This window comes from Drosophila arizonae, chromosome 3 (genome assembly GCF_054131065.1).
Source record: "Drosophila arizonae isolate 15081-1271.41 chromosome 3, UAZ_ARI_1.0, whole genome shotgun sequence".
NCBI classification, from domain to species: domain Eukaryota; kingdom Metazoa; phylum Arthropoda; class Insecta; order Diptera; family Drosophilidae; genus Drosophila; species Drosophila arizonae.
Window position 1 is genome coordinate 21,111,322 of NC_142923.1, and position 24,294 is coordinate 21,135,615.

Here is a 24,294-nt window from a genome sequence, read left to right on the forward strand (position 1 = left end):
ATATATATATATATATATATATATATATATATATATATATATGTATGTATATGTGTGCGTGTATTACAGTTTATTTAGCTCTTGCTTAAGCTCTTGGCAACTGTTAGTTTTCTGTTTACTGCGGTTAATTTCCTCCTTACGATATCCTATAACAGTACCACACACACACTTACTTGGCATTTTTTATATACACACCATTCGCTCTAGATATTTGAGTGTCCATTTGGTTGTATACTTCTTAATACGGTTATTGCAAAGCTTCTGTTTGTCAGAAGCTTTGATTGCGTTTTTTACGACGAACTCTAGAGATAAGGGAAATAAAGATAGCAGTACAGATTAAGGCTTAGACTCAAATTCAGATTCACATACAGATACAGATACAGATACAGATACAGATACAGATACAGATACAGATACAGATACAGATACAGATACAGATACAGATACAGATACAGATACAGATACAGATACAGATACAGATACAGATACAGATACAGATACAGATACAGATACAGATACAGATACAGATACAGATACAGATACAGATACAGATACAGATACAGATACAGATACAGATACAGATACAGATACAGATACAGATACAGATACAGATACAGATACAGATACAGATACAGATACAGATACAGATACAGATACAGATACAGATACAGATACAGATACAGATACAGATACAGATACAGATACAAATTCACATACAGATACAGATACAGACACAGATACATATGCAGATACAGATACAAATAGATGTTGCATAAATTACGCTGAAGCAGACGACAGGATGAGTATACACTCACACACTTTCACACAGTTACACGTACCCACACACACAAGTTCGCCTGAACGATAATAGAACAAGGCACATGCTTCAACGGTTAATGCAATTACATGTTAGATAGCAAACAGGAAATGTAGGGAATCGGATAGAGGAAGTGTGTGATAGAGAAAGTGTATGAGTGAGCAATCGAGAGGCAGAAGGAGAGAGAGAGAGACAGAAAGAGAGGGTGCATGAGGTGGAAATCAAATCAAATACATGTATTACGTATACGCCGCATAGTTGTTATGTTTCATATGTTCAGCTAATGCGAATTGCTTGCATGCAACTCTATATAAAAAGTAAAATAAAAAATATTGCAAATTTAAATGTTGGCAGCCATAAAGCAATAATGCAACTTTCAGTCATTTCTTTCTGACCCACATTAGCTGTCAAAAGTTTGCGCTTGAAGTGTTGACAAAGGAAGAACAAGAGCGTGAATCGCTGCAATCGGTGAGGGGAATTTCTGCATATTTTTAGGCGAACGCCAATTGCAAAAGAAATTCAGGGGTGGAGCGTCAGCGGTGGAGGAGGGAGGTTGAAGTTGTTTTAGACAAATGGAAATTTTATGGAAATATTGCTTAGACAGCAGCGATTGCATCGTCTATTAAGACCGTATGCAAATTTTTGTTTTGATAAAGAATTTAAGCAAACGAGGTCAACTTGTGGATCCACTTGCATATAGAGTGGAATATGGGTTCTATTATGGACGATTATCTGTTTGTATAGATATGAAAATCTATTTCAGCAGCTGAACGATTCAGTTAGTGATAACATATACCTAGATTTTAAAATAATATCTTTAAAACTTTCTGAATGAAAATCTTTGCTCGACAGATTACAAAAATTGCCGATTTTCGACTCAAAGCTTATAATAAATATCAATTAATAGCAGAATACCAATTCCTTAAAAATATACATAATACTGAAAAAGAATAATATTATGAAATAAATAAATATTAAATTACAAATGAATATTTTTATTGAATTTTAATATATATACATAGATGATATATAGCTGCGCCTAATACTATTTACCTAAAATCTACACTATAATATATATTTATATATATGTATATATATGCATTGGATTAAGTCTTTTGTGCTCTATTATTAGAATTCTAGAAATGTACGTAAACTATGAAGATTTGTTCAGTACTCGATCGTAACGCACTTGGTCTTCAGATACTCGTTTAGTGCCTCCTGGCCGAGATCCTTGCCGAAGCCGCTCTGCTTGAAGCCGCCAAAGGGAGCAGCCACATCTGTTTTATTATAGACATTAACGAAGACGGTGCCGGCCTCGATGCGATCGGCAAAGCTTAGGGCTTTGCTAATGTCCTTGGTGAAGACGCCGCTGGCTAGGCCATATTCCGAGCGATTGGCGCGCGTCATCACCGAGTCGACGTCGCTGCCATTGAATTTGGATATGATCATAATGGGACCAAAGGATTCCTCTTGGGCTATGAACATATTGTCCTCGACATCTGTGAAGACGGTGGGCGTAAAGAAATAGCCCTTCATATTGGGCACACGACAGCCGCCATAGACGAGCTTGGCGCCCTCGGCCACACCGCGTTCACAGTATTCTATCAATTTGTCCATGTGCGCCTTATGATTCTGTGGTCCGTGCGCTGTGGAGCGATTAAGCGGATCGCCAATGGTCATTGAGCGCAGATCCTTCAAGACACGGCGCACAAACTCATCATGAATGCGATCCTCAACGAATAGACGGCCAGCCGCTATGCAGTTCTCACCCTTGTTAAAGAAGACAGAGGACATGCCCTGAAAAGAAAGAATGGGGTAGATTAATAAGAGAAGCAGAAGGACAAATCTAACCAGGGCTGCAATCTAAGAGATACCCAGCACCCTAAATGATCTCGGCTTTTGAATAGACCCATTTATGCATTTATGTATGTATGTATGTATAGGAAAAGTCTTGCAGCTACTATCAAAAATTGTATATCCCAAACTCCTGTAGGTTTCGATATCCCAGTATGAAAACATAATGACAGATATTTATATATCTATCTGAACTACCTCCCATAAGAATCAATCGTGTCTACTTACATGCTTCACAGCCTTGTCTAGATCGCAGTCGGCGAATATGACCAAAGGACTTTTGCCGCCCAGCTCCAGAGAGCATTTTTTCAAATTGGAGTCCGCACAGGATTTCATAATGTGCTTGCCAATGGGCGTAGAGCCCGTGAAGCCCAGTTTGCGCACCAAGGGATGGTCGGCAACAGCTTGACCCGCATCGGAGCCTTTGCCGGGCAGGACATTGATCACACCAGGCGGAAAACCGGCCAAGACCGATAGTTCGGCAAACTTCAGAGCAGTCAGGGGACACGTTTGAGCTGGCTTAATCAGGCAGGTATTTCCGGCCGCTATGCACGCAGCCATCTTCCAGGAGAGCATCATCAGGGGATAATTCCAGGGGGTGACCAGACCACAGACCCCGATCGGTTCCTTGCGCGTAAACGTCAAAACATTATTGGGTCTAGCCGGATTCACGGGTATCGTATTTCCCTGAATCTTATCGCACCAGCCAGCGAAGTAGCGCCAGGCATCAATGGACATGCCGATGTGGGTCTTCAACGCCAGAGTGTAGACAGCGCCCGAGTCAACGGACTCAATGGTAGCCAAATCCTCTTTGTACTGCTCCATCAAATCGGCCAGCTTCAACATGAGTTGGCCGCGTTGCCTGGCCGACACCTGCTTCCAGGAGCCAAAGAAAGCCTTGTGAGCGGCCTGCACCGCCTTGTCCACATCGTTGGTGCTGGCACAGGCCACCTCGCAGAGCACCGTCTCATCGGTGGGATTCACAATATCCAGCACACGATTCTTTTCGGCATCCACAAATTCGCCATTGATGAACAGCTGTGTGGGCACTCGAATGTCGCGCTTGTTCGCCTTCAGCTGGAAGCCCTTGTACTCCACCTGCTTGCCACCGGCACCGCCGCTGCCCTGACGCAAGTTGCGAACAAGCTGGTCGAAGAACTCGTCGAAAACGGGCGCCATAAACACATTCTCATTCTCCAGCGGCACATCAAAGGCGTCCTTGACCTCCTCAACCAGACGCACCACATCCATTGAGCCAGCGCCAGCGGCAAAGAAATCCGTCGCTCCTTCAATGGGCGCCTTTAGGATGGCCTGCCAAATGCTCGCCAGCTGCACCTTCTTGGCCAGCTCGTCCTCGCTGAAGTCCGTTATGGGCTGATGCTCAGCCTGCTTGAACCAATCGCTGGCATTGATCATTTTGGTGCCACGCTTGATGCGACGCACATTGACGAAGGCGCCGTCGGTGCCCTCGATCAGGAGGCCGCCCTCGTGCACCCAGGCGGGCTTGGCCAAACCCTTCAGCTTCAGCGCTTTGCCATCCTTGACGGGTCCCGCCGAATAGAGATGGGCGCCAAAGAAACGCACCTGCTCCTCGGTGCCATCGTCGAGCACCACTGTGGCTACCGCTCCAGGCACCGAGTCCAAGCCGCGCACAAAATTAAAAATTCCCACAGCCGACTGGGCGAGGCAAAGCTGTTGATTCTCCACCTTGAACATGGCTGGATCATAGGTGGCGCCCACCTCAGTCTGGACTATCTTGGGCGCTGTGCCATCGGCTACCATGTCCACGGCCAAGCCCATGGCCTTCACGCCCTCTGGGTAGAGGAATCTCTTATATATGGTGTCCAAGGTGTCTGTGGGTTCGAGATTCGTTTGACGCTGCAGCAGCAATGGGCCTGTGTCCAAGCCATCATCGGCCCAGAAAATGCTAAAGCCAGCGACCTCATCGCCCTGTGGAGCAGCAGGAGATTAGGAATGTGGATTTAACTAAGAGCATGTAGAGCTCACCTCAATCAGCGTCCAGGATATGGCGCTGGCGCCGCGATGCCTGGGCAATATAGATGGATGATAGCAAATGCTGCCCAGGCGAGCGCCATCAATCACCTCCATCGGTATAAACTGTGAGCAGAAGGGCAGCACGTTCAGCTCCGCCTTGACCGATCTATATTGCTCCAGCACCTCGGGCAGCGGCACGCCCTTGCGCCGCCAGCTGGCAAACTTGAAGACGGGTATATTGTGACTGGCAGCTGTCGTGGCCAGCACATCTTCGCGACTGCCCTTGTCTGGTATGGTGAAGACACCCACCACCTGGAACTTCGAACGCTCCAATATCAGCTCCAACACATCGGCAGCGAAATTGCTTTGACCAATAATCGCAATACGCAGATTCGACTGTAAAAAGTAATGATATCGAAATGGAACACGCATTATAAATTTATCCAAAATGAGGTAAGCTGATTCATTCAATATATGTATATATGTATATATATAAACAAAACCCTAAAAGTAATTAAATTTAAAATTTTATACATATGCACATCAAATTTGTCTTCTATTCAAAAAATATATTCTATTCATTGTTACGCACAGCTACGAAAGAGCTTAAAACAATTTTACTTTAATTTGTTGCTGGTGCTCGATTGAAAGTAAATCCATAGTAAATTTATTGAGTCCAAAAAATTGAAGGAAAATTGAATATATCTAGATAGAGATTGAATACGAATTACAAGGGCGGTGTCGTATCGATTAATGAATCAGTTTGTAAAGCTAATAATAATTGTCTTCTATAACTGATAGCTAATAATAATTGTCTCCTATAACTGATTTTGTATAGAGGAAGGTCAGAAAATTCTATAGACTCTATAAAATAACCAGATATGTATGTATAGAGCCATAAATTATATATGAGATTGTTTTGGCATCATGAAGGAAAATAGGGAAGGTAGAAACTTGAAATTGAAAATTATTTTGTCATAAAAAATATGATTTAAATAATTAAATATTGTTAAGACTAAGCGAGTGCATACATGCATATAAATATTGTATGAGTAGCAAAACTTATATATTTAATTAATTAATTTAATTTTGTATGTTATTTTTTTATACATATTTTTTTGTTTGCTAGTTTTTATTTAGAAAAATTAATATGTTTCAATTAAATGTACAAATAACTGAATTTTTAAATAATTGAATTATTGCATATATATTTAAATATTTCATTTATTTTTGTTAATGAATAAAAAACATTGACTTTATAACACAATTCCACAAACAAAAATCTTCTAAGCTTTTAGTTAAAATTAGGCCGAAAACACACAATTATTTTTAAAGCCTAATTAAAGAAAACGAGCTACTAAATATTACTTAGAGAAATTTGTAAACTATTTATATATATAATTTAAGGCATATAAATTTGTATACTAACACTCATAATTGTGTAATTTATATGATTTCCTCTCTTCACACGCTTTCAAGACAGATTGATTTATTAATAATTTCTTTTGATTTGCTTATCACGTTGGAAATACTTTTTCCACTTCAGTTTCACTTGATGATCTATAGAATTATAGTTTTGTACGAGTATTATTTAAAAGAAGCCGGCTGCTAAGCGCTTGAACAGCTACTCTTAACTGAGTCGCATCAAGTGCTCGGCTCGTATTTATACCTAGACCCGGGGCAAAATATTATCAGCTGTTTCTAGCAATAACAAAAAATATAATAAATAAATATATATTTCAGCTTAGGAATGCAATCGGACTCACACACTTTTACTTTTTCAATATTTGAATGAAAAAAAAAACATTTCGTTGGACAATTCGCTTATCAGCGACGTAAAGCTTCAGAAAGTAATTTTGGACAAGCACAATGATAAGGCTTAATTCGGATGTGGAGGCCGACGACAAGTGGAAAGTTTGGTAACGAACCCCTCTGAGCAGATTTCTAGTTTTGTTTGTCGCGGCAGGCGTTTTGTATTGAATTACGCGTATTGCCTAGAAATATTTGAACTTTAGATTGACAAACTGAAAATCACAAATATATCACATTCTGTAAATAATTTCCGGCTTGAACTAGTTATTGGGGCAGCAAAGTGTAAATACTATCAGCGATTGGTGTGAAATGCATTATTTGTAAAGGGCGATTGTTTATAATCACATAATCAAGCAACGTCTCTAATTGGCGTTAATATATAGATTAACATAAAGATTTGCTGTAGATTTTGTTAAATCATCATGTTTGGTGTAAAATTGTGTCGATCGGCAATAATTGAACAAGGCATAGTCAGACGAATCTGCTAATTAGTTGACACACATTTTATATTTGATGCCAACCCTAATCTCTAATTAACAAGACTTGTTAATTAAATTATAAACTATTATATTTCATTTCGTATCAAACAAACAGTTTAGTTTCCTTAGGGGCGGGACTCAGGGTATCTTATTTCGGTCAGAGCGCTCTTATTACCACACATATAGAATTATAAATAATTCTTTTTTTATATATTTATTTTTTGTTATATTTATATTAAATTATTTATATATATTAAATAATAACGGTTTTATTATGCTTGTTAATTTCAGATATTAAATCCATTATTTATTTTATACTATGTAAAAAAGTATATAATGTGACTATAATAATAATTAATTATAATATATATTTTTATATTATATTCTATATATTATATATATTTAGTTTTAATATTTTTTGTTTTGTTTTAATTTCCCATTTGAACAAACAATTCGCTTGATTTGGGTTATTTATAATTTATTTATTTATAATTCGTAATTCATATAAAAATTACTAATAAAATAATTAAAGTTTTCGTTATTATTTCCGTCAATATTACTACCAAAGACCATCTTTACAAAGATAATCGTTTTCTATCATATTTTATCTTTATTTATATTTTATCATTGTTTTTTGCATTAATTATTATTGATATTATTTATTATTATTATTTATATTTTTCTTTCTATTTATAGCAACGACTAATGCGAAACAAGTGATATTTGGTGAGTGTTTTATATTTAAAATAAATACTTAAATAACACTCAATATAAACCCAACCCATACCTATAGCAAATATACATTGACCATTCACGAAATTAGAATTTAAAGTTCTACCAAACACTATCTTTGTTAATTGATTTGTTTTGTTCGCGCGTAACACTTTTTCCATTTTAGCTAATTATTTTTGCATTTCATTAGCGAACATATCAAATTTGATTAATCTACGAATATAGCTCGAGTCAATATTTTTAGCCAAGCTCTGTAGTAACCGTTGACACATTCTCAGGAGAACATGTTATTCGCTCTGCAACGCTATATCAAGTATTTTGCCGTCTTGGGCCTGGTACCGTGGGTGACCGAAAACTCGCCCAAACAGCATTATCAACAGATCTATACGCTAATCATAATACTCTCGAATATCGGTGTGTCATGCTACAAAATCATTTTTCAACCGCCCGAGGGAGATCTTCTGGTCTCACTGCTGGTCAGCTGCATTGTGTTTGTCTCCCAAATTGTTACCATGACAGGCGTGTATCTGAATTCTCTCACTGTTCCTCTCTCTCTCTCTCTCTCTCTTCATAGTATATATAATATATTTATTTCTGTTTAGTTATTGAACTGCAAGTGATGTGCCAGTATAATAAATACTACGAGTTCTGTCTGCAGCTGAAGTGTTTGCGTCTGCATTTTCAATGCGAACTGCAGCAGCCGATCAGAAATTTGCCCTGGATCAGATATATTAAATTCTATGCTCTGGGCGTCATCAATATCATCGTATTTATTCCTTCTATATACGTGGTTCTCAATGTTGATTATATTGGCTACTTTTGGTACTCGCTCGGCGCCGTTATCGTTAATCGATATCAATGTCTCCTTCTGCTACTCTACGTGGACCTCTTGGGCTATCATGCAGAACGTTTGGATGAACGTCTTCAGGCCCTGCACAGCTATCGTCAGCTGGGCACCCAGACAATATTGGACACACAATTTGATCAGATGTGCTCCTTGGACTATTTGCTGAGTCTGAAGCGCGCCTACATGGAGCTCTATCGTCTGGTTGAACTCTACAACAATTTGTTTGGCTGGTCGATTGTCTGCATCTTTGTGGTGATGTTTCTCGACAGCATCGTCAATATATATTGGTCACGCTCTAGTGCTTATCAAGATTATCAGTGGGCTACTCATGACGTGCTCAATTTTTGCCATGCTTATCAAACTCTCACCTTTTCATTGGGAGAGTTTGCAAGCGACAGGTGATTCCATGACGTGCTCAGCACAGGAGAAAGTCCATTGCTAACTACTCCACTCTCACCGATAGCCAAGTGATAGCAACGAGAGTATATCGAAGTCGACAGTCTACCATCTATTCTACACTATACTAGATCTATAGCTAATATATCTATATCTATATCTTATCGATATCTATAATCTATATCTATCCTATATCTATAGCGATCTAATATCTATATCTATATCTATATCTATATCATATCTATATCTATCATCTATATCTAATCTATATCTATTATATCTATATTATATCTATATCTATATCTATATCTAATATCTATATCTATATCTATATCTATATCTATATCTATATCTATCTATATCTATATCTATATCTATATCTATATCTATATCTATATCTATATCTATATCTATATCTATATCTATATCTATATCTATATCTATATCTATATCTATATCTATATCTATATCTATATCTATATCTATATCTATATCTATATCTATATCTATATCTATAGCTATATCTATATCTATATCTATATCTATATCTATATCTATATCTATATCTATATCTATATCTATATCTATATCTATATCTATATCTATATCTATATAGCACATGCTTATAGGCGGTCATGTTAGGGGTCTGGCCTGTGCTGCACAGTGCCAGGCGGTGCCGCCTCCCTTGGCCTACACTGCGGTTCTTGCAGAATTCGCTATGCAAGTGGAGCAGGATGCTTTGACGATCAGCGCCCAGGGCTTTATGAATATTGACTATAATCTGCTCATGTCGGTGGGTGTTGTGTGTTCTATCTGTAGCAAGAATATTTATTCTCAATTAACATATTTCTGCAGATCTTCACGGCCATGGTTACCTATCTGATAGTGCTTATGCAATTTGGCTCGTTGTATGCCTAGAAATAGGCGTGGCGATTGATTGAAAATGCTTTAAGCAAAATAACGAGTTTATGTATTTTAATTTAATTATGAATTTATATTTTATATATGTTGAATTTATGTCTTATCAGTATTTTATTAAATTAGATGTACCTTGTATCTTGGAGCAAGCTAGTAAATATATCATGAGCTTGATGTTATTTATATATCTGATTCGATTTCGTTTAATACTCATTGCCCCAGGACATTTGCTATATTGTGCGCTTCTTAGCATCCGGCAGGGATATCCTCTGCTGCATAGGCCTTTACAGACTTATCTCATTGTATCATCTAACTCTCCTTCTAAATAGCACATTCTTAGCTCCTCTCGGGTATTTATATAAATACTCCCAACTATAATAATACTCACAGGTGAAGTATGTATTACTATATTAAGAGCTCCTTCCTTCTAAATTTTAATTAAATTTAAGAATGACTTCCTTTTCCGCCAATTGACAACAAACTTTAGCCCCAGCGATTTCTCAATGAATTTGTATCAGACGGAATTCCGTCGAAACTAACAGAATAGTAAGGGAAAAGTTTTTGCTTGACCGATAAACCACTGACCTACTTTGGCCCCCTCGCCCAGTTATTCAGCTGTTTTGCCTGAAAGATAAGATTGTAAAATGTCCAAAATAAAATGATTATCAAAATTCATGAAATAGAACTGGTTCAAACTGGATTCAATATATTCTTTATTGTGACGACTATAATCGCTAAAGAATTTCTTTAAATAAACGAAATTTGTTTTCCGAAAAATGAAATTAAGTACAGCTATATATGTATATGACCCCCTCGAGAGTTCCTTACTGATAGATGTTGTCAGCTGAGTGAATTTCGATGTTCTTATACTATATGCAAATGAATTTCAATTGTATTATGCAATAGACATCAATCCATGTGGAATTCTGCTGAGTCCAATAAACTGTGCACGCACTCTCCAGCTGCTCGCTGCTGATGTTTGGACGTCTATGGGAATAGTGCAACATTCTTATTTTTTTTCCATACATTATTTTCGAATTGATAAGGCGCGACGTCGATGATAACCTGCTCGAGTGCCCTCGCCGAAGTCACCTAAACAAAGAAAAAAAACCGGTTTCAGCGCTCTGGGCAAACCGGTTTCAAGTGGCTCAGGATGTGCCAATTTTGATAATTAATCGATCGGGCAGTAAAAAAAGTAAATAATAAAATATTGTTCTCTAATCTTTCGCACTTTTAATATATATTTAGAAATCATGTACGTGGTTTGTACTTTTCATTTGCCTTTTGCTATTTAAGGCGGTTCAAACTAGTTTTTGGATTTTGTTTCGTGTGGACAGCTCTCCCTTGGGAAATGTTATCATTGGGTTCGGGTTCGCAATGTTTCCTACACGTGCCTAGTCGAACAACACACACTGAATTGTATAATACAATTTTATTCATTTATTTAGTTAAAATCAACATGAATTTCAATTACTTTTTCAACTCATAGGTGACCTGGGCATTGACGCTCACCTCCTTGACTATAGCATCATCGTCGAGTATTTCCAGATTACATTCAATTTCTTCGGTCTTCAGTTCGGGTATTGTATGGAAGCTGTCGGTATCGGTATTATCTTCAAAGTAATCAAGTATTATGGGGGGTTTCGATGGATTCTTGAGCAACGGCTGGTCATCGCCTATTGGCTCTAGATTTGTGCTCCGCTTATCCTCTTTGACTTCGGCATGATCAACTTTCGCTTCTTGATCTCTAGTTTCTTCAGTTTCATTTAAGACAAGCTCTTGCTCTTCAGCTTTTAGAGTTTCACCTTGCTCGAGTTCTTGCTTTTTAGTCTCTTCAGTTTCTTCTTCTTCCAGCTGTTGCTCATTTGCTTCTAGTATATTTTCTAGCTCAGTTTCTTGCTCATTTTCTATTTCAGTTTCTTCTAGCTCATTAGCTTCTAGAGTCTTGTCTAGATCGATTCCTGGCTCTTCAGCTTCTTCAGCCCGTGCCTGCTCAATTTCTTGCTCGTTTGCCTCTTCAGCCTCTTCTAGCTCAACCCTTTCATCATGCCGTGCTTGTTCAATCTCTTGTGCATTAGCCTCTTCTTCCTCGTCGTGCCAGACTTGCATATATTCGGGTCTAGCGTTTTTAATCTGTGCCTCGCACTCTTCGTAAATAATATTCAGTTTTTTCAGACTCTCCTCCAGCTCATCTTCCTGATCGTCGCCATCGCTGTTCTCCTCATTGAACTGACTCTTGTCCAATAGCTTCAGATCGTCGGCCTCGATGAACTCACTCAATTTCTGTGAGATTTTCGCCCACTGACGCTTGGCATTGCGCGCCAGCTCGTCGATGGCGCCACCCGATTCCGTGTCATCATCGTCTTCGTTTGCAGTTTTTTTAGACTCCTTATTCGCTTCCACCTCACAGCTTTCAGCATCCACCTCACAGCTTTCATCATCCGCATCAGTTGTCTCCGCTGATTCGGAAACTTGTTTTTCCTTAGCCATATTTCCGACTTTATCTATGGAATTGTGACTGGCCCAAGCTCTCAGCGGCAAACTGAATAGTTTTTTACGCAGTGCTTCTTCATTCTCACGCTCCAGCTTGAGGCCATCCTCGTCGAACTGATTGCTAAACAATTCAGTGAGCGCACCCTCGGGCAGTCGCGGGGGCTCCACAACGGCTATATCCTCGCCTGATTCATAGTCCGTCGATGCATCCGATATAATGTCATCATCTATGTTGCCACTGACAGTAGGGGTGGGTTTACCTTCTGACTTTTCACCCATTTCATTGCTCGATTTTTCCTCAGCTTTCTCATCTACTTGCTCACTGTTCGCCGTTATTTCCTCTAACTTAAGTTCACTTTCCTCAGCTGCTGCTGCTTTAGCCTTCTCAGCTGCTTCTTCCTCCTCATCTTTTGTATTCGCAACTTGACTCTTTATTTCGCATAATTTACAAGCACCCAGCGTTAATTGTATGGTAGGATACTCCTGGCCATTGTCTAGCTCCTCATCTCGTTCCTCCTGCTGCTGTTGCTCCTCCATGGCATCCTCCTTTAACTCTTTCTCTTTTGGACTGCCCCAGTTCAACATTTTTAGGAAATTTCCTGTCGGTTTCTTCTCTCCCAACTCCTCCTCTTTGGGACACTCCAAGTTGTTTAACATTTGTAGGAAATTCGTCGTAGCCTTCGCCTCTTTAAGTTCGCTTTCAAGTTGATCTGTTATCGATTTACACTTCAATTTATGCGCCCCCAAATCCTTCGATAACTCTTCCATCTGACGTTCGCGTTCCTCCTGCAGATGCTGGCGTTCGATTAGATCCTTGAGCATTTCATCTTGTTTCACCAGTGCCCCAGGATGTTCAGCTTTCTGTACTACATCATCGGCTGTCAACTCGTCATAGCTGCGCATGCCCTCCACAGTTATTTCGCCATCCACGCCGATTACCTTTTGCAGATCCAATTTGTCTAGGAACTCGGAGTCTAAAGAATTAAAGGCGGCTCTCGCTTCCAGCGAATAGAACTGATCGATTGATTGATCCTCCACACCGTCCCCATCCTTGAGGGATAACGATGCCTGGCTTAGCTCCAATTCAGCTGGGTCGGCTTTTGGCCAATTAGCGCGTAAATTTCTATTCTCTGGGCTTTCTGATTTATTCTCGTTAATCTCTTCGGCAGTATCGTAGGCATCGGGATCGTTGCCAGCGGACGAGTCATTGTCCGACTCACTCTCCGTATCACTAATCAGCGCTGGCGGCGGCGGCAGATCTTGGATCTCGCCGGTATCCTTCTTCACAATCATCAGCTTATTGTCCACAACTTCGAGTGTGTCTTCGTAACTGTCGCGCTTGGAGAAACAACGGTCAGCCATGGCCGCAACGCGACGTTTGCGCTTCTCCTCCTGCTTAGCCAGCTGTGCCTCGACCTCCCGGGGACTTTCGTCCATGTAGGCATTTTTCATTTTTGACTTCAGCAGCGCCTTGGCTGCACTCACCTTCTCCGAGCTACTTGTCTCCTTTCTATCTAACTTTCTTTCCTTCTTGCGCTCTTTGACAGAAGTGAGAAAATTGCCGAAGGCATCGAGACACTCGCGCAACGATTTGCCACCGGCTGGATCCTCCAGCTCGGGTGGCACTATCGATTGAGTCTGGGGATCCGCTGAGTAGCTATATTCTTCATCCGATTCAATAACTCCGAAATCAAAGCATTTAATGTTCTGTCCATTGATTATTTCCTGATACTGCAGCTCGTCGATTAGGTCATGGATGAGCGCCGCGCAAACCTCATCGACTGGTGGCTCCGGCAGCTTCTCGAGCTCCTCGTCCTCTACGGCGCTCGTGATGTCGTATAGGACATCTGTCTCATCCTCTAGCTGCTGCAGTAGTTCTCGCAGCGAATTCTCTTCGGCCTCCAGTTTCTGACTCATTTCCTCACAAATTAATTCCGCTTGCTCGGCGCAACTATTTGCATTCAATGGTTTCACCTTGAACATCTCCTCATCCTCGTGCTGCTCTGTTCGAGTTTCTGTTATGGTCAGTTGACGCATACATTCTTCCTTGTGCCACTCGTGGCTGGGCTGATCGCAGCCCTCGCCAAAGACTCGCATGGGCACATCATCTGTGCAAGAGTCCAGAGCCTTGGCAAACGCCGCATCCAATTCGTCTTCCTTTTCCTTCTCCATTTCTAGCTCCTCAATCTGAACTTTCTGTTGCTCTTCCTCCTGGGCGCAAATGCGCTCGCGTCGCACACTGAACTCCTCGATGATGCGCAGAGAATGCGTCACTGTTGTCAGCTCAATGCATTTCTTTTTATCCTGCTCCTTCTCCTCATCGGAACTGTTGTTGCCGTCCTTTTGTAATTCATCCTGCGTAGCTCGTATTTCCTCCAGAGGCTGGCTCAACTCCTTCAGGTCCTCATCCATTTGACTGCTCAGCTCTTGCATATTATATTCCACAATCTCGTTCGCCTCTATGCACTCCGCTTCATATTCCAATTGCTCCTTAGTCTTTATTATATTGTTTGTTGTGATATTTCCGGTTGACTCTTTTTTGGCAGCCTTAAGCTCTTGGCGTTCTTTGGGTTCTTCGGGCTCTAGCATTGCCTTGTTGAACTCGGGCTGCTCGACAAATATCTCATCTCCATAGGACTCATACATTCTGTCTATGGCATTCTGTTTGATCTGCTCAGGCGTTGGATCTCCACCTTCATTCAAAGCTATAGCTTTTAATTTCTGGCATGATTTATCTAGTTCAGCTCTGGCAGTTTGATCCAACTCAGATCCGCTTTCTGGCTCAGTTGCGACTGCTGTCATTTGCTTTGGCTCTACTTCGTTAGCTATAAGAGCTGGTATTTGCTTAGACTCTGAATCCTCTGCTTTATCATCTACAAGGGCTGGTATTTGCTTTGCCTCTACTTCATCAGTTACAATACATGGTATTTCCTTACACTCAACTTCATCTAATAAATTTTTCAGCTCATCTTGTGCTTCTTTAACCTCTGGATTTATTTCCTTTTCTTCTGTAGATCCCTCTTCTTTAGCCTCGTCATGCTTGATAGCCTCGTCAGCTTTGTCAGCTTTGACTGCCTCGCCAGCTTTGTCAGCCTGTTCTTTCTCCACTTCAGCTGCCTTGCACTCCACATCAAGTGGTTCTAACTTAACTTCCTCTATAAGCAAACGTTTCACACCACGTTTTTCCTCAGCTTTCACATCCGTTTCATTGACTTCCTTTTGAGCCACCACATTATCATTAGTATTCTCAACCTCCTCAGCCAGCCCCTTATTGATTTCCTTTTGAGCGTCTTCCTCATTGTCAGCAAATTGGGATTCGTATAGCACCTTCGGACGACCGTCTAAAGGCTTTGCTCGTCGGTTGCTAATATGCTCGGCTAGCTCTTCATCCTGGGAGCCAGTAGCCTCATCGGCTATACGTGAACTGTCCGTGCTTTCGTTCTCCTCCTTATTATCGCCAGACACTTCACTCCATATGTCATCCACACAGCCGTATTCTAGATCCGCTTTGACACGTGTCCTTTCAGCGCCTTTATCGGCTTCCGCTTCTGCTTCCGAATCGGTTGAGCTAATCAATGCATCTTGCTGATCCGCTGGACGATGGCGATTACGCAATTGAATGGTGTCTAAAAGGTTAGAATTTTAAGATTATGCATAAATATATTACGAATATTATCTATCTACTTACAGTTGACACTGTCACGCATTTTTTTACGATCGGCGCGATTCCAGCGCCTATTTTCCTTTCGCTCACCTTCGTAACCCTCGCGTTTCCTGCATTATAAGAATACAAATTTGTTATTTCTTTAGCTCACATTTGGAATAATACTATATTTAATAATATTTATGTATTACCAGGCCTCAGCACAGGCACGATCACGTGGAAACACAGGGCGACTGTCCAAGTAGGTTAGCTCTTTCTGGGGGTGTGGGAGATTACAAATTAGATAAAATATATTTAAAAGTTTAGCAAACAAAAATTTTAATTTAATAAACAAATTTTTATATAAAATTTTCTTTAAAATTATTTTTTAGTGGCATTTATGAATATGCAACATATTTCTAGCTTTGTAACTATCATAAACTATTGAAAAAAAAAAAAAAATCATTCATACTCACACAGGCTAGAATCAAAGTCTTACGATATTGTGGTAAACGTGAAACGACAGGATTTCCGTGTAGCACTAAGACCTTCAAACAGGGCATCTTCTCGAAGATCTTAACCACCAAAATGTCATCGATGCGATTATTGGACAAGTCTAGCACGGCCAGGGTCTTACAGTCCACCAGACGAGCGAGACTCTCGCTGTCCTTCAAATAGTTGGACGATATGTTAAGGGTATTCAAGACGGGCAGTACATCTGTGCCGATGTTCTCAATTAAGCGTATGTGATTTGAGCTAAGATTCAGCGTATCCAGTAATGGACATGAGCCCAAGTTCTCGATGCGTTTAATAAGATTATTCTGCAAAAAGAGACAGCGCAGCTTGCTCTGTTTCTCCAGGCCCTCGATTTCCGAGATGGCATTGCACTCGAGCCACAGGCACTTGAGTTCCGTATACTCATCCAGGCACTCGATATACTGATAGCCTGCAATATGATGCGAAATTGAATAGAAAGTTAATTTTAGTTAGTATCCTATTGATCCCCTCGTTTACCCTGATAGTGCAAGTAGAGTACATCGTTAAGACGCGGCGTCTGATATAGTTTATCCTTTTTGCACAGTTCTCGTAATCCTTGCTGGGTCATGCGATGCAGTCCGGTTACCTCCTTGCGAGGCGCTGCAGCGCCAGCGGCAACGGCTTGTGACATTATTATTTATAATATATATATTTAAAAAATTTACATTTACAATATATATATATCTATATATATGTATATGTATATTTATATATTTAGTTGATTACTGATATTCAGAAACGCAATTCGTTTCCTACTGTTTGCTGCAATGTGTCTAACGAATTTGTTGGCGTAGTTGACGGCGCTTGTTAGGTTTGTTTATTATTATTGAACAAACAGCAAACTGAAATCGTTAGGGACAACCATATACTGTGATGTATATGTATACATATATTATAAGAAGTTGATTGGAAACGCAATGCTATGATACACACATAAGAGAGAGGGTGTGAATTTCGAATGATATAAAAATGTACTAGATAATATATGTATATAGAATTTTTTTTTTAACATATTCTTCAGTTTTGCACTAAGTTATATATTTTATAATTAATATAATGGCAATCAAATATTTTCATAATCAAAATTTATTTTATATGTTTATATTTTATTCTATATATTATATATTTCTTTAAGCTTTGATAAAAATGTAAAAAATAAAAATAAAATAAAAAACCAAAAAATAAAAAATATATGTATTTAAAAAAAAAATAAGTATGTTAAAATATATATTTTGCTTATGGGAAATAAGCATAGACAAATATTTATTATCCATACTAAAAATTTAAGAAATGAGAAACTTCATAAAAATAAATTATAGTTTAAAATTAAAATTAAATGTATATTGATGAACAAGCTATAAAATTTAAACAAAAAACGGAAGCATGAACATTTGATAAACCTTACCAAATAAAAAATAAAAAGGTGAAAAAGTACTAAATAAGTAAATAAATAACATGTAGAGAAAATATTCGATTCTCTAATAGACTTGCTAATAATGGAATAACTTAATTATAAAAAATACCTATTTTATTTTTAGCAATTTGAGTTTTCTCTAAGAGTACGATCCTTCACCTCTGTCCGTAGAGTATACATATTCCATATATGTATACATTGATAATCAAATCTTAAGCTGCACCGCAATTGACATACTTGACAATTCATCCAACAGAAATCAGCTTTTACTCGCTATATAAAATTAATTTACACACAGAATAAATTATTTTTATCATTTGTTCGTTTATTGATTCATAAGTTTTTCAGTGCTGCACAATCATTTGAACTCACATTATATTTAAAATAAATATTTGAAATGCATATTGAGAATTAAAAAATCGTGCTATTTAAGACAATTGCTTGAATTTTTTTTTCATTTCAGATTACAGAATCTAACATTGTAATATGCATATTTAGTTTTCAGTTTGAGACTTGCTTTCAATAAGCACACTGCTTAATTAATTTAATTTAAATTATCTTGATTTGAAACTGTAAATTCGCTTTCAGTTTTTTTTACTCTAATTCAGATTCTTTCTTTTTTTTCAAGGACTTGCCAAGATATGTAAAATTCTCCCAAATGTCTTTTTTCGATATCTTACTTTACAATATGAATACGAATAAAAATACAGTCACATAGATATTCATTGTATATATCAATTAATATACATATATATGTATATTGGGCATGTTTGTGTATTGCTAAAAATATTGCCGTGTGTGTGTAAAATGCAGTGTTCTGTTCATGTGTATATAATAAATTGCATCAAGGTCTACAGGGTATATAAAAGAGAACAATTAGCAAATGGGTGGGATTTCTTTAGGTTAGGGCTAGAGGCCATACACACACAGACACACGCATATACATTGCAAAAATTGAAAATACAATTAAATGTACATTACATATCAAAACTTTTGTTTCAAGGACACTTTGTAAAATCAATTTCGAAACAGTCGGTATAAAGTGTAAATAGATGACACAGTTATGTGGTTGGATTGATATGCCTACTGGGTATGTTGCGATGGCGTGAATGGGAATGGAGTAAGTAAAAATAACTAATATGAAAAAACAATAAAACATAGGTAGATATTTATGAGATATACAAGTTGGAGTATCTTATGTATATAGAGCTCAGCGCAACTGAGCTGGGAATAACATTAACAAGTTTTCGAGTATATGTGTATATATATGTATGTATATGCATAGTTAAAAAACTAAATCTTAGAATGCTGGGCTAACAGTGATTGACAAAAATGCAAGTTATGAATTTGTGAGTTGAGAATGTGTTGTGATTTGTGTGTTTTCTTATTGTTTGAGTATTATAATTATTATATAATATTCTCTTGAGAGACGGCAACGAGTTATATCGCATGCATGTGACAAAACTACAGACTACACTAAGGGGCTGTCTTGCTTTCTGCTTTTAAAATCGATAGATGGGATCCTCGCTACGCAGCCTAAACGTGATCGTAGCTGCGGCGAAACGAACGATACAAGCAGCAGGCAAATAGTATGGTGAGCAGCTAAATAACAGAATAGAAGAGAGAAATTAGCGTCATTTAATCATAATATATATAGCATATATCTCGCTCACCTGTATGCCTGCCACAGCGAGCACCACGCCGGCCAGTATCAAAGTCTTTGAGTCGAGTATGTGCAAAAGCTTCTGCAGACAGCCCTGCTGCACGGCATGCAAGGTGGTGCACTCCTTGGCCTCGCTGAGATTGATCACCTTGCAGCAGGCTGGGGGCAAAGTCTTGTTGGGAAAGATGGCATCCCAGTCGTTGGGCCCGTTTGTGCCACAGCAATCCAATTCGGTTTGCAGCAAAGTCCAGGCATCACGATAGTCATCGCGTTCCTTATAGTTCTTCATGGTCGTATTGAATTGTGTTTCCATTAGCTGCGGCAGGCCCGCGTGCTTGATATAGCCAGCGATTCCCAGACCAATTTCCAAAAGGAATATTATAACCGCCAATATGGCGAAGCTGAGTATCATGCAGCTGTTCTCCTTCAATGCGCCACAGCAGCCCAGGAAACAGATAAATGCCACAGCGGCGCCCACAACCATCAGTATAATGGGCGCCGTCCAGATATGATCACTCACAAAGTTCGAATAATGAGCATAGTTCAGCTGCACCATTGCCCCCACCAACAGGATCAATAGACCCGTGAGCTATAGGAAGAGACATATAGAGATTTATAATGGTCTATTATTCATTTATTATCCACACTCTGCCAACTTACCGCAAACAGCAGATTGCAAAAGAAAGTTATATATTTGACACATGTCAAGCCGCCGGATGCCATTTTTTTTTTTTTCTTTATTTTTTATTGTTGTTGGTCAGAACCTTTCACACCGGACACCGTCTAGATACTGCAAGGAAATGGGCAAAATATTAATCAAAACAGGCAAAAAAAAAATGGCGGGGGCTAAAAAATAGAATAAAAATCAATATGTGTGTGTATGGTCAACCGCACAAAACGAAGGGGAAAGTTATTGGAGCCAACCCCCAAATCTGTGACAGACACGCAAAGCGCCTCCCCCATGACCAGCCATAACGATGTCCAAGTGTCTCTATTTGCCACTTGCCACCTGCCACCTGCCATCTGCCACCAACCTGTGCCACACCTGTGCCTAGCGTCGTCTGGCTGCGGATTAACCCTACAACAACCCTCAACGAATGTGGCCAAGTCCGTATAGAAATGAGTTCGCCTGCATTTAGCCACTTTTTCACAGTGTTCTGGCCTAGTTCTTGCCGCATTATTATTTGCTATTATATCGAATTGTTGCTCGGCCTCGCTGAATGCATTGTTTTGGTGGCAAGGACGTGATGGGCTCTCAACATTTCGCTGCATGCAACTCGCATACAAATCAGTTCAAAATGCGTGCAACAAACCCAGAAAGAGAGCGTGGAGATCTGTGCAGCTGTATGTCGCCTATTAGGGAATAGAGCACATACCAAAAGTAATTTCCAAGCAAAAAATTTTTTTTAAATCTATTTTAAATGGGTAAAAAGGTTAATGGGTTATTGCTGACATTTATATGTGTTGCATGAAAGTAGGCGTCAACAAGCTCATGAGATATTCATATTACTCAGTGCCCCTGCACATTTTCATCTTTAACGCATAAATTTCAGAGATTTTAAATTCTTAATAGTTTAAGCGTCCTATTTATAATATCAGTTTCTTAATAGCTATAGACTGTGCTTGTTTAAGAACTAAAGCTTAAGAATGTTTTATTTAGCTTCATCTTCACAATCTATCATATTATTTCATTAATTACATTGTATATATAGAATTGATTTATCTTGAAAATTCTCGATGTACATAAGTGCAAAATATTTATTAAATTATATTTATACATATGTATATATACATTTATATGTATATAGAAAAATATACTGCATTCTTTTGTATATCAGGATATATATATATATATATTTTTTTTTTTATTTTATTTATTTTTTTTTTATTTTAATATTTTGCTATTTTATATTATTACATATGGATTTTTAATTTTGTAAGAAATTCAATTTAAAAATAAGTTATATATGTTACTTTAAAAATTTTTAAATAGGCATTAATTTTATTGTTTTTTAATTTTTAGAATGCTTGTTAATTAAAAAATAAATATTTAAACCTCTTTTTAGAAATTTGTCCAATTTTGGAAATGAAAAATCTTTTTCTGTTCTAAACTTTATATTTATATATATACCCGATTTGAATCTCTTTTCAAATTCCTACGTCATTTATTTCATTTATACCCAAACACAATATATAAGAACGTTCACTTCTGCCCTCTAACCTTTTCTTGATATTTAATAGAACTACGCTCACCATCAAATCCATAAAATATTTTATTTCTAGTAAATTATGTCTAAGCAAGCCATATACGTGCGTCTGTCCGTCCGCCTATTTGAACTCTCCAATTAGAATAGGTCGCAATTCCAATTAGTCGGACAACGCAATAGGCATAATTTCCCACTGCGAAGCATGAATAAACCAAACATATAGAAGAGAAACATATATATATCGTAGCGAAAGTCGTCTCAAAATCGATCGCCCAGAAATTGTGTCACCGGCGGGTGGAAGTGAAGTGGTTAATAAAGCTGGACATTTGGGGGATTGATTGAATTAGTTTCTATAAAGAGAACATAGCCCGAAGTGAAAAGGTTCAGCTGTTCAGCGGTCTACCTGCTGCTGCTACTGACGCAGGTAAACAGGACAATAGAACGCGTCGTAGGAAAAAAATACCTTGTCAATAATTTGTGGACGTGTTGAAATTGCACAGTGGTTTGAGTGTAACAAACATGAGTTACATATATAATTATTATTTGTTCTCATTTTCGGGACTAGACTTTGTAAATGAGTTTTAACATTAGAGACTTGAATTTTGAAATGAATATGTTAGATTATTCAAAACAAATGATTTTATATAATATATATCATGTTTTACTTTTTTTAAAAATAATATATTCTTTTTCTCCATATCTATTCAAAATTTTCCATTTTTTTTATTTTTTTATATATATCTACAATAAAAATATTTTATAATAATAAACAAATATACCGAAATAAAAAAATAGTATAGACATATATATATTCAAAAAAAATTACAATCCCAAACAAGAAATAAAAATTAAGTTCAATAATTAAATTTAATGAGATCTTGACACACTAGAATAATTGTTATTGTCGAGTTTATAATCAAATGGGAGAATTTGTTGGGGTCAGTGGGCTGCGATGTTGAAGCAAATATACAAATATACAAAAAGTATATACATATGAATGTATATATGTATACATATATATATATATATATATATATATATATATATATATATATATATATATATGTATGCGTGCATGTCAACAAAAACAACAAATACACACAGGTGGGTTGCGTGCCATCAGCTAATTCCGGAAATTTACCTATAGACATGGCTAACGGGTATTAAACAGGAGCAGACAAGCTGACCACTGTGCGTGCGTGTGGGTGTATGCGTGGGAGCTTTTGATTAGATTTCAAAATTAAAACGTAATAGAGGAAAGTGTTAACAACTGTAAAACTGCAGTGGTAACAACAACAAGCGAATTGGAGCGGAGTGTGACCAAATGCCAATTGCAACGGCAACGGCTACCGTCAGAGGTTAACAAACTGTAACGAACTCAAGCGGCAAATCCAAACGCATACATACATACAAACACACACACATATATATACACCTTGAAATGCAGACATCGGTATGCGTGTACAGGAATTTTTGATCAGCATCAAATGCAACTATTGGTTGCTTTTGTTTTTATTTTTATTATGCTGCGTACCAGTGTTCCTCTCAATATAACTAGTTTCCCACAGGAACATACATAAATGCATATATACATACATATACATGTGTGCGCGTGTGTGTGTACAGACTCAAATGAATCTGGCAGCGTCTTGAGAAAAAGCATAAAAGAAGAGCAACAAACAAAAGACCAGCTAAGTAGAACGGAAGCAGGCAGTGAACCTGAAAAATAGAAATAACTGCACTCCACCAGCTACCTCTGGCACTTTACCTAATTTCTACACACACACACGCATATAAACACTGTCACACACGCTTATCTACTATTCTTAGTTAGTCACAGCAAATTACTTTTAAATTTGTATACTCACTTTGGCTTGCAATTAACTAATCACAACTCTGTAGTTTGTCTACTTTTGAAAAAAAGCGCTTGTATATATGTTGATTTTTTCTTTACCCGACGGGTTATATCGCGTTGTTATAGTCGCAAGGCGCAAAAACATAATGCAAAGGCAAACACAAAATCTTGTTTTGGTTATTGCTGTGGAGCGCATTGCGCAGGTCCGTTACTCGGTTTGCGTGTCAGCTGCAAAGAGCACATCACAGAGAGCGGTTTTAATGCCTGAGAGAGAGAGAAAGAGAGCGGGCGCGTTTATCACATACTCGATAGACTCAACAAAATTCTTGTTTATGGCTGTGCAATGAAATCAATGAACTTTATAAATATAATATATAGAAAAATTTTTAATGTAACATTTAATTAACATTATATATAGCATTCAAATAATACATTTACATCCGTTATTATTAAAAAATTCAAATTGTGGCGGCTGTCGATAGCCTGAAACTTCTAGCTTTTACACCGATATTGCATTGTACGTATTTTTAACTGTCTGGCAGCGCTGCTGCTCACGATATTTTTAAATGTGTCGATAGTTTCGTTGTGCTCGCGGCCAAAGCGCAGGCCAAATATTTTGTATTAGATTTATA

General features: G+C 38.1%; 4 protein-coding genes across 5 annotated transcripts; 1 reads left to right on the forward strand and 3 right to left on the reverse strand.

The window, feature by feature from the left end:
• Nucleotides 1-1,796: 1,796 nt before the first annotated feature.
• Nucleotides 1,797-6,312, reverse strand: LOC108611319 (cytosolic 10-formyltetrahydrofolate dehydrogenase). 2 transcript variants are annotated; one of them, XM_018003878.2, is made up of 4 exons: nucleotides 6,096-6,312; nucleotides 4,679-5,062; nucleotides 2,900-4,621; nucleotides 1,797-2,614 (listed from the first exon to the last, which is right to left on the reverse strand). In XM_018003878.2, the coding sequence occupies exons 1-4, from the start codon at nucleotides 6,099-6,101 to the stop codon at nucleotides 1,985-1,987; spliced, it is 2,742 nt and encodes a 913-aa protein (XP_017859367.1). In that variant the 5' UTR covers nucleotides 6,102-6,312; the 3' UTR covers nucleotides 1,797-1,984. The 2 variants fall into 2 exon arrangements, with proteins under 2 accessions (XP_017859367.1, XP_089320358.1); XM_089464232.1 differs by lacking the exon at nucleotides 6,096-6,312 and having other exon boundaries at nucleotides 4,679-5,252.
• A 1,644-nt stretch (nucleotides 6,313-7,956) lies between these two features.
• Gr39b (Gustatory receptor 39b) lies at nucleotides 7,957-10,035 on the forward strand. The gene is made up of 4 exons (XM_089466200.1): nucleotides 7,957-8,208; nucleotides 8,292-8,869; nucleotides 9,549-9,725; nucleotides 9,788-10,035. The coding sequence occupies exons 1-4, from the start codon at nucleotides 7,974-7,976 to the stop codon at nucleotides 9,848-9,850; spliced, it is 1,053 nt and encodes a 350-aa protein (XP_089322326.1). The 5' UTR covers nucleotides 7,957-7,973; the 3' UTR covers nucleotides 9,851-10,035.
• Nucleotides 10,036-11,267: 1,232 nt separating this feature from the next.
• On the reverse strand, nucleotides 11,268-17,394 carry dtr (defective transmitter release). Its single transcript, XM_089465239.1, has 5 exons — nucleotides 17,001-17,394; nucleotides 16,463-16,932; nucleotides 16,199-16,263; nucleotides 16,032-16,117; nucleotides 11,268-15,969 (listed from the first exon to the last, which is right to left on the reverse strand). Exons 1-5 carry the CDS (start codon nucleotides 17,152-17,154, stop codon nucleotides 11,321-11,323), a joined length of 5,424 nt encoding a protein of 1,807 aa, XP_089321365.1. The 5' UTR covers nucleotides 17,155-17,394; the 3' UTR covers nucleotides 11,268-11,320.
• Nucleotides 17,395-18,416: 1,022 nt separating this feature from the next.
• Tsp39D (Tetraspanin 39D) lies at nucleotides 18,417-23,887 on the reverse strand. The gene is made up of 4 exons (XM_018004881.2): nucleotides 23,676-23,887; nucleotides 20,261-20,390; nucleotides 19,611-20,189; nucleotides 18,417-19,539 (listed from the first exon to the last, which is right to left on the reverse strand). Exons 2-4 carry the CDS (start codon nucleotides 20,321-20,323, stop codon nucleotides 19,474-19,476), a joined length of 708 nt encoding a protein of 235 aa, XP_017860370.1. The 5' UTR covers nucleotides 20,324-20,390; nucleotides 23,676-23,887; the 3' UTR covers nucleotides 18,417-19,473.
• Between the last annotated feature and the right edge of the window lie 407 nt (nucleotides 23,888-24,294).

Bases quoted from the DNA above. Each gene is read 5' to 3' on its own strand.
- dtr (XM_089465239.1), bottom strand. From the start codon at position 17,154: ATGTCACAAGCCGTTGCCGCTGGCGCTGCAGCGCCTCGCAAGGAGGTA. The intron at 16,933-17,000 runs GTAAACGAGGGG...ATCATATTGCAG, and splicing joins ACTCTACTTGCACTATCAGG to GCTATCAGTATATCGAGTGC. The intron at 15,970-16,031 runs GTAAGTAGATAG...CTAACCTTTTAG, and splicing joins AATGCGTGACAGTGTCAACT to ACACCATTCAATTGCGTAAT.
- Tsp39D (XM_018004881.2), bottom strand. From the start codon at position 20,323: ATGGCATCCGGCGGCTTGACATGTGTCAAATATATAACTTTCTTTTGC. The intron at 20,190-20,260 runs GTAAGTTGGCAG...CTCTTCCTATAG, and splicing joins TTTGCAATCTGCTGTTTGCG to CTCACGGGTCTATTGATCCT. The intron at 19,540-19,610 runs GTGAGCGAGATA...TCTGTTATTTAG, and splicing joins TCGCTGTGGCAGGCATACAG to CTGCTCACCATACTATTTGC.
- LOC108611319 (XM_089464232.1), bottom strand. From the start codon at position 5,098: ATGCGTGTTCCATTTCGATATCATTACTTTTTACAGTCGAATCTGCGT. The intron at 4,622-4,678 runs GTGAGCTCTACA...GCTGCTCCACAG, and splicing joins TATCCTGGACGCTGATTGAG to GGCGATGAGGTCGCTGGCTT. The intron at 2,615-2,899 runs GTAAGTAGACAC...CTTTCTTTTCAG, and splicing joins TAGACAAGGCTGTGAAGCAT to GGCATGTCCTCTGTCTTCTT.
- Gr39b (XM_089466200.1), top strand. From the start codon at position 7,974: ATGTTATTCGCTCTGCAACGCTATATCAAGTATTTTGCCGTCTTGGGC. The intron at 8,209-8,291 runs GCGTGTATCTGA...ATTTCTGTTTAG, and splicing joins CCAAATTGTTACCATGACAG to TTATTGAACTGCAAGTGATG. The intron at 8,870-9,548 runs GTGCTCAATTTT...ATATCTATATAG, and splicing joins ATCAGTGGGCTACTCATGAC to CACATGCTTATAGGCGGTCA.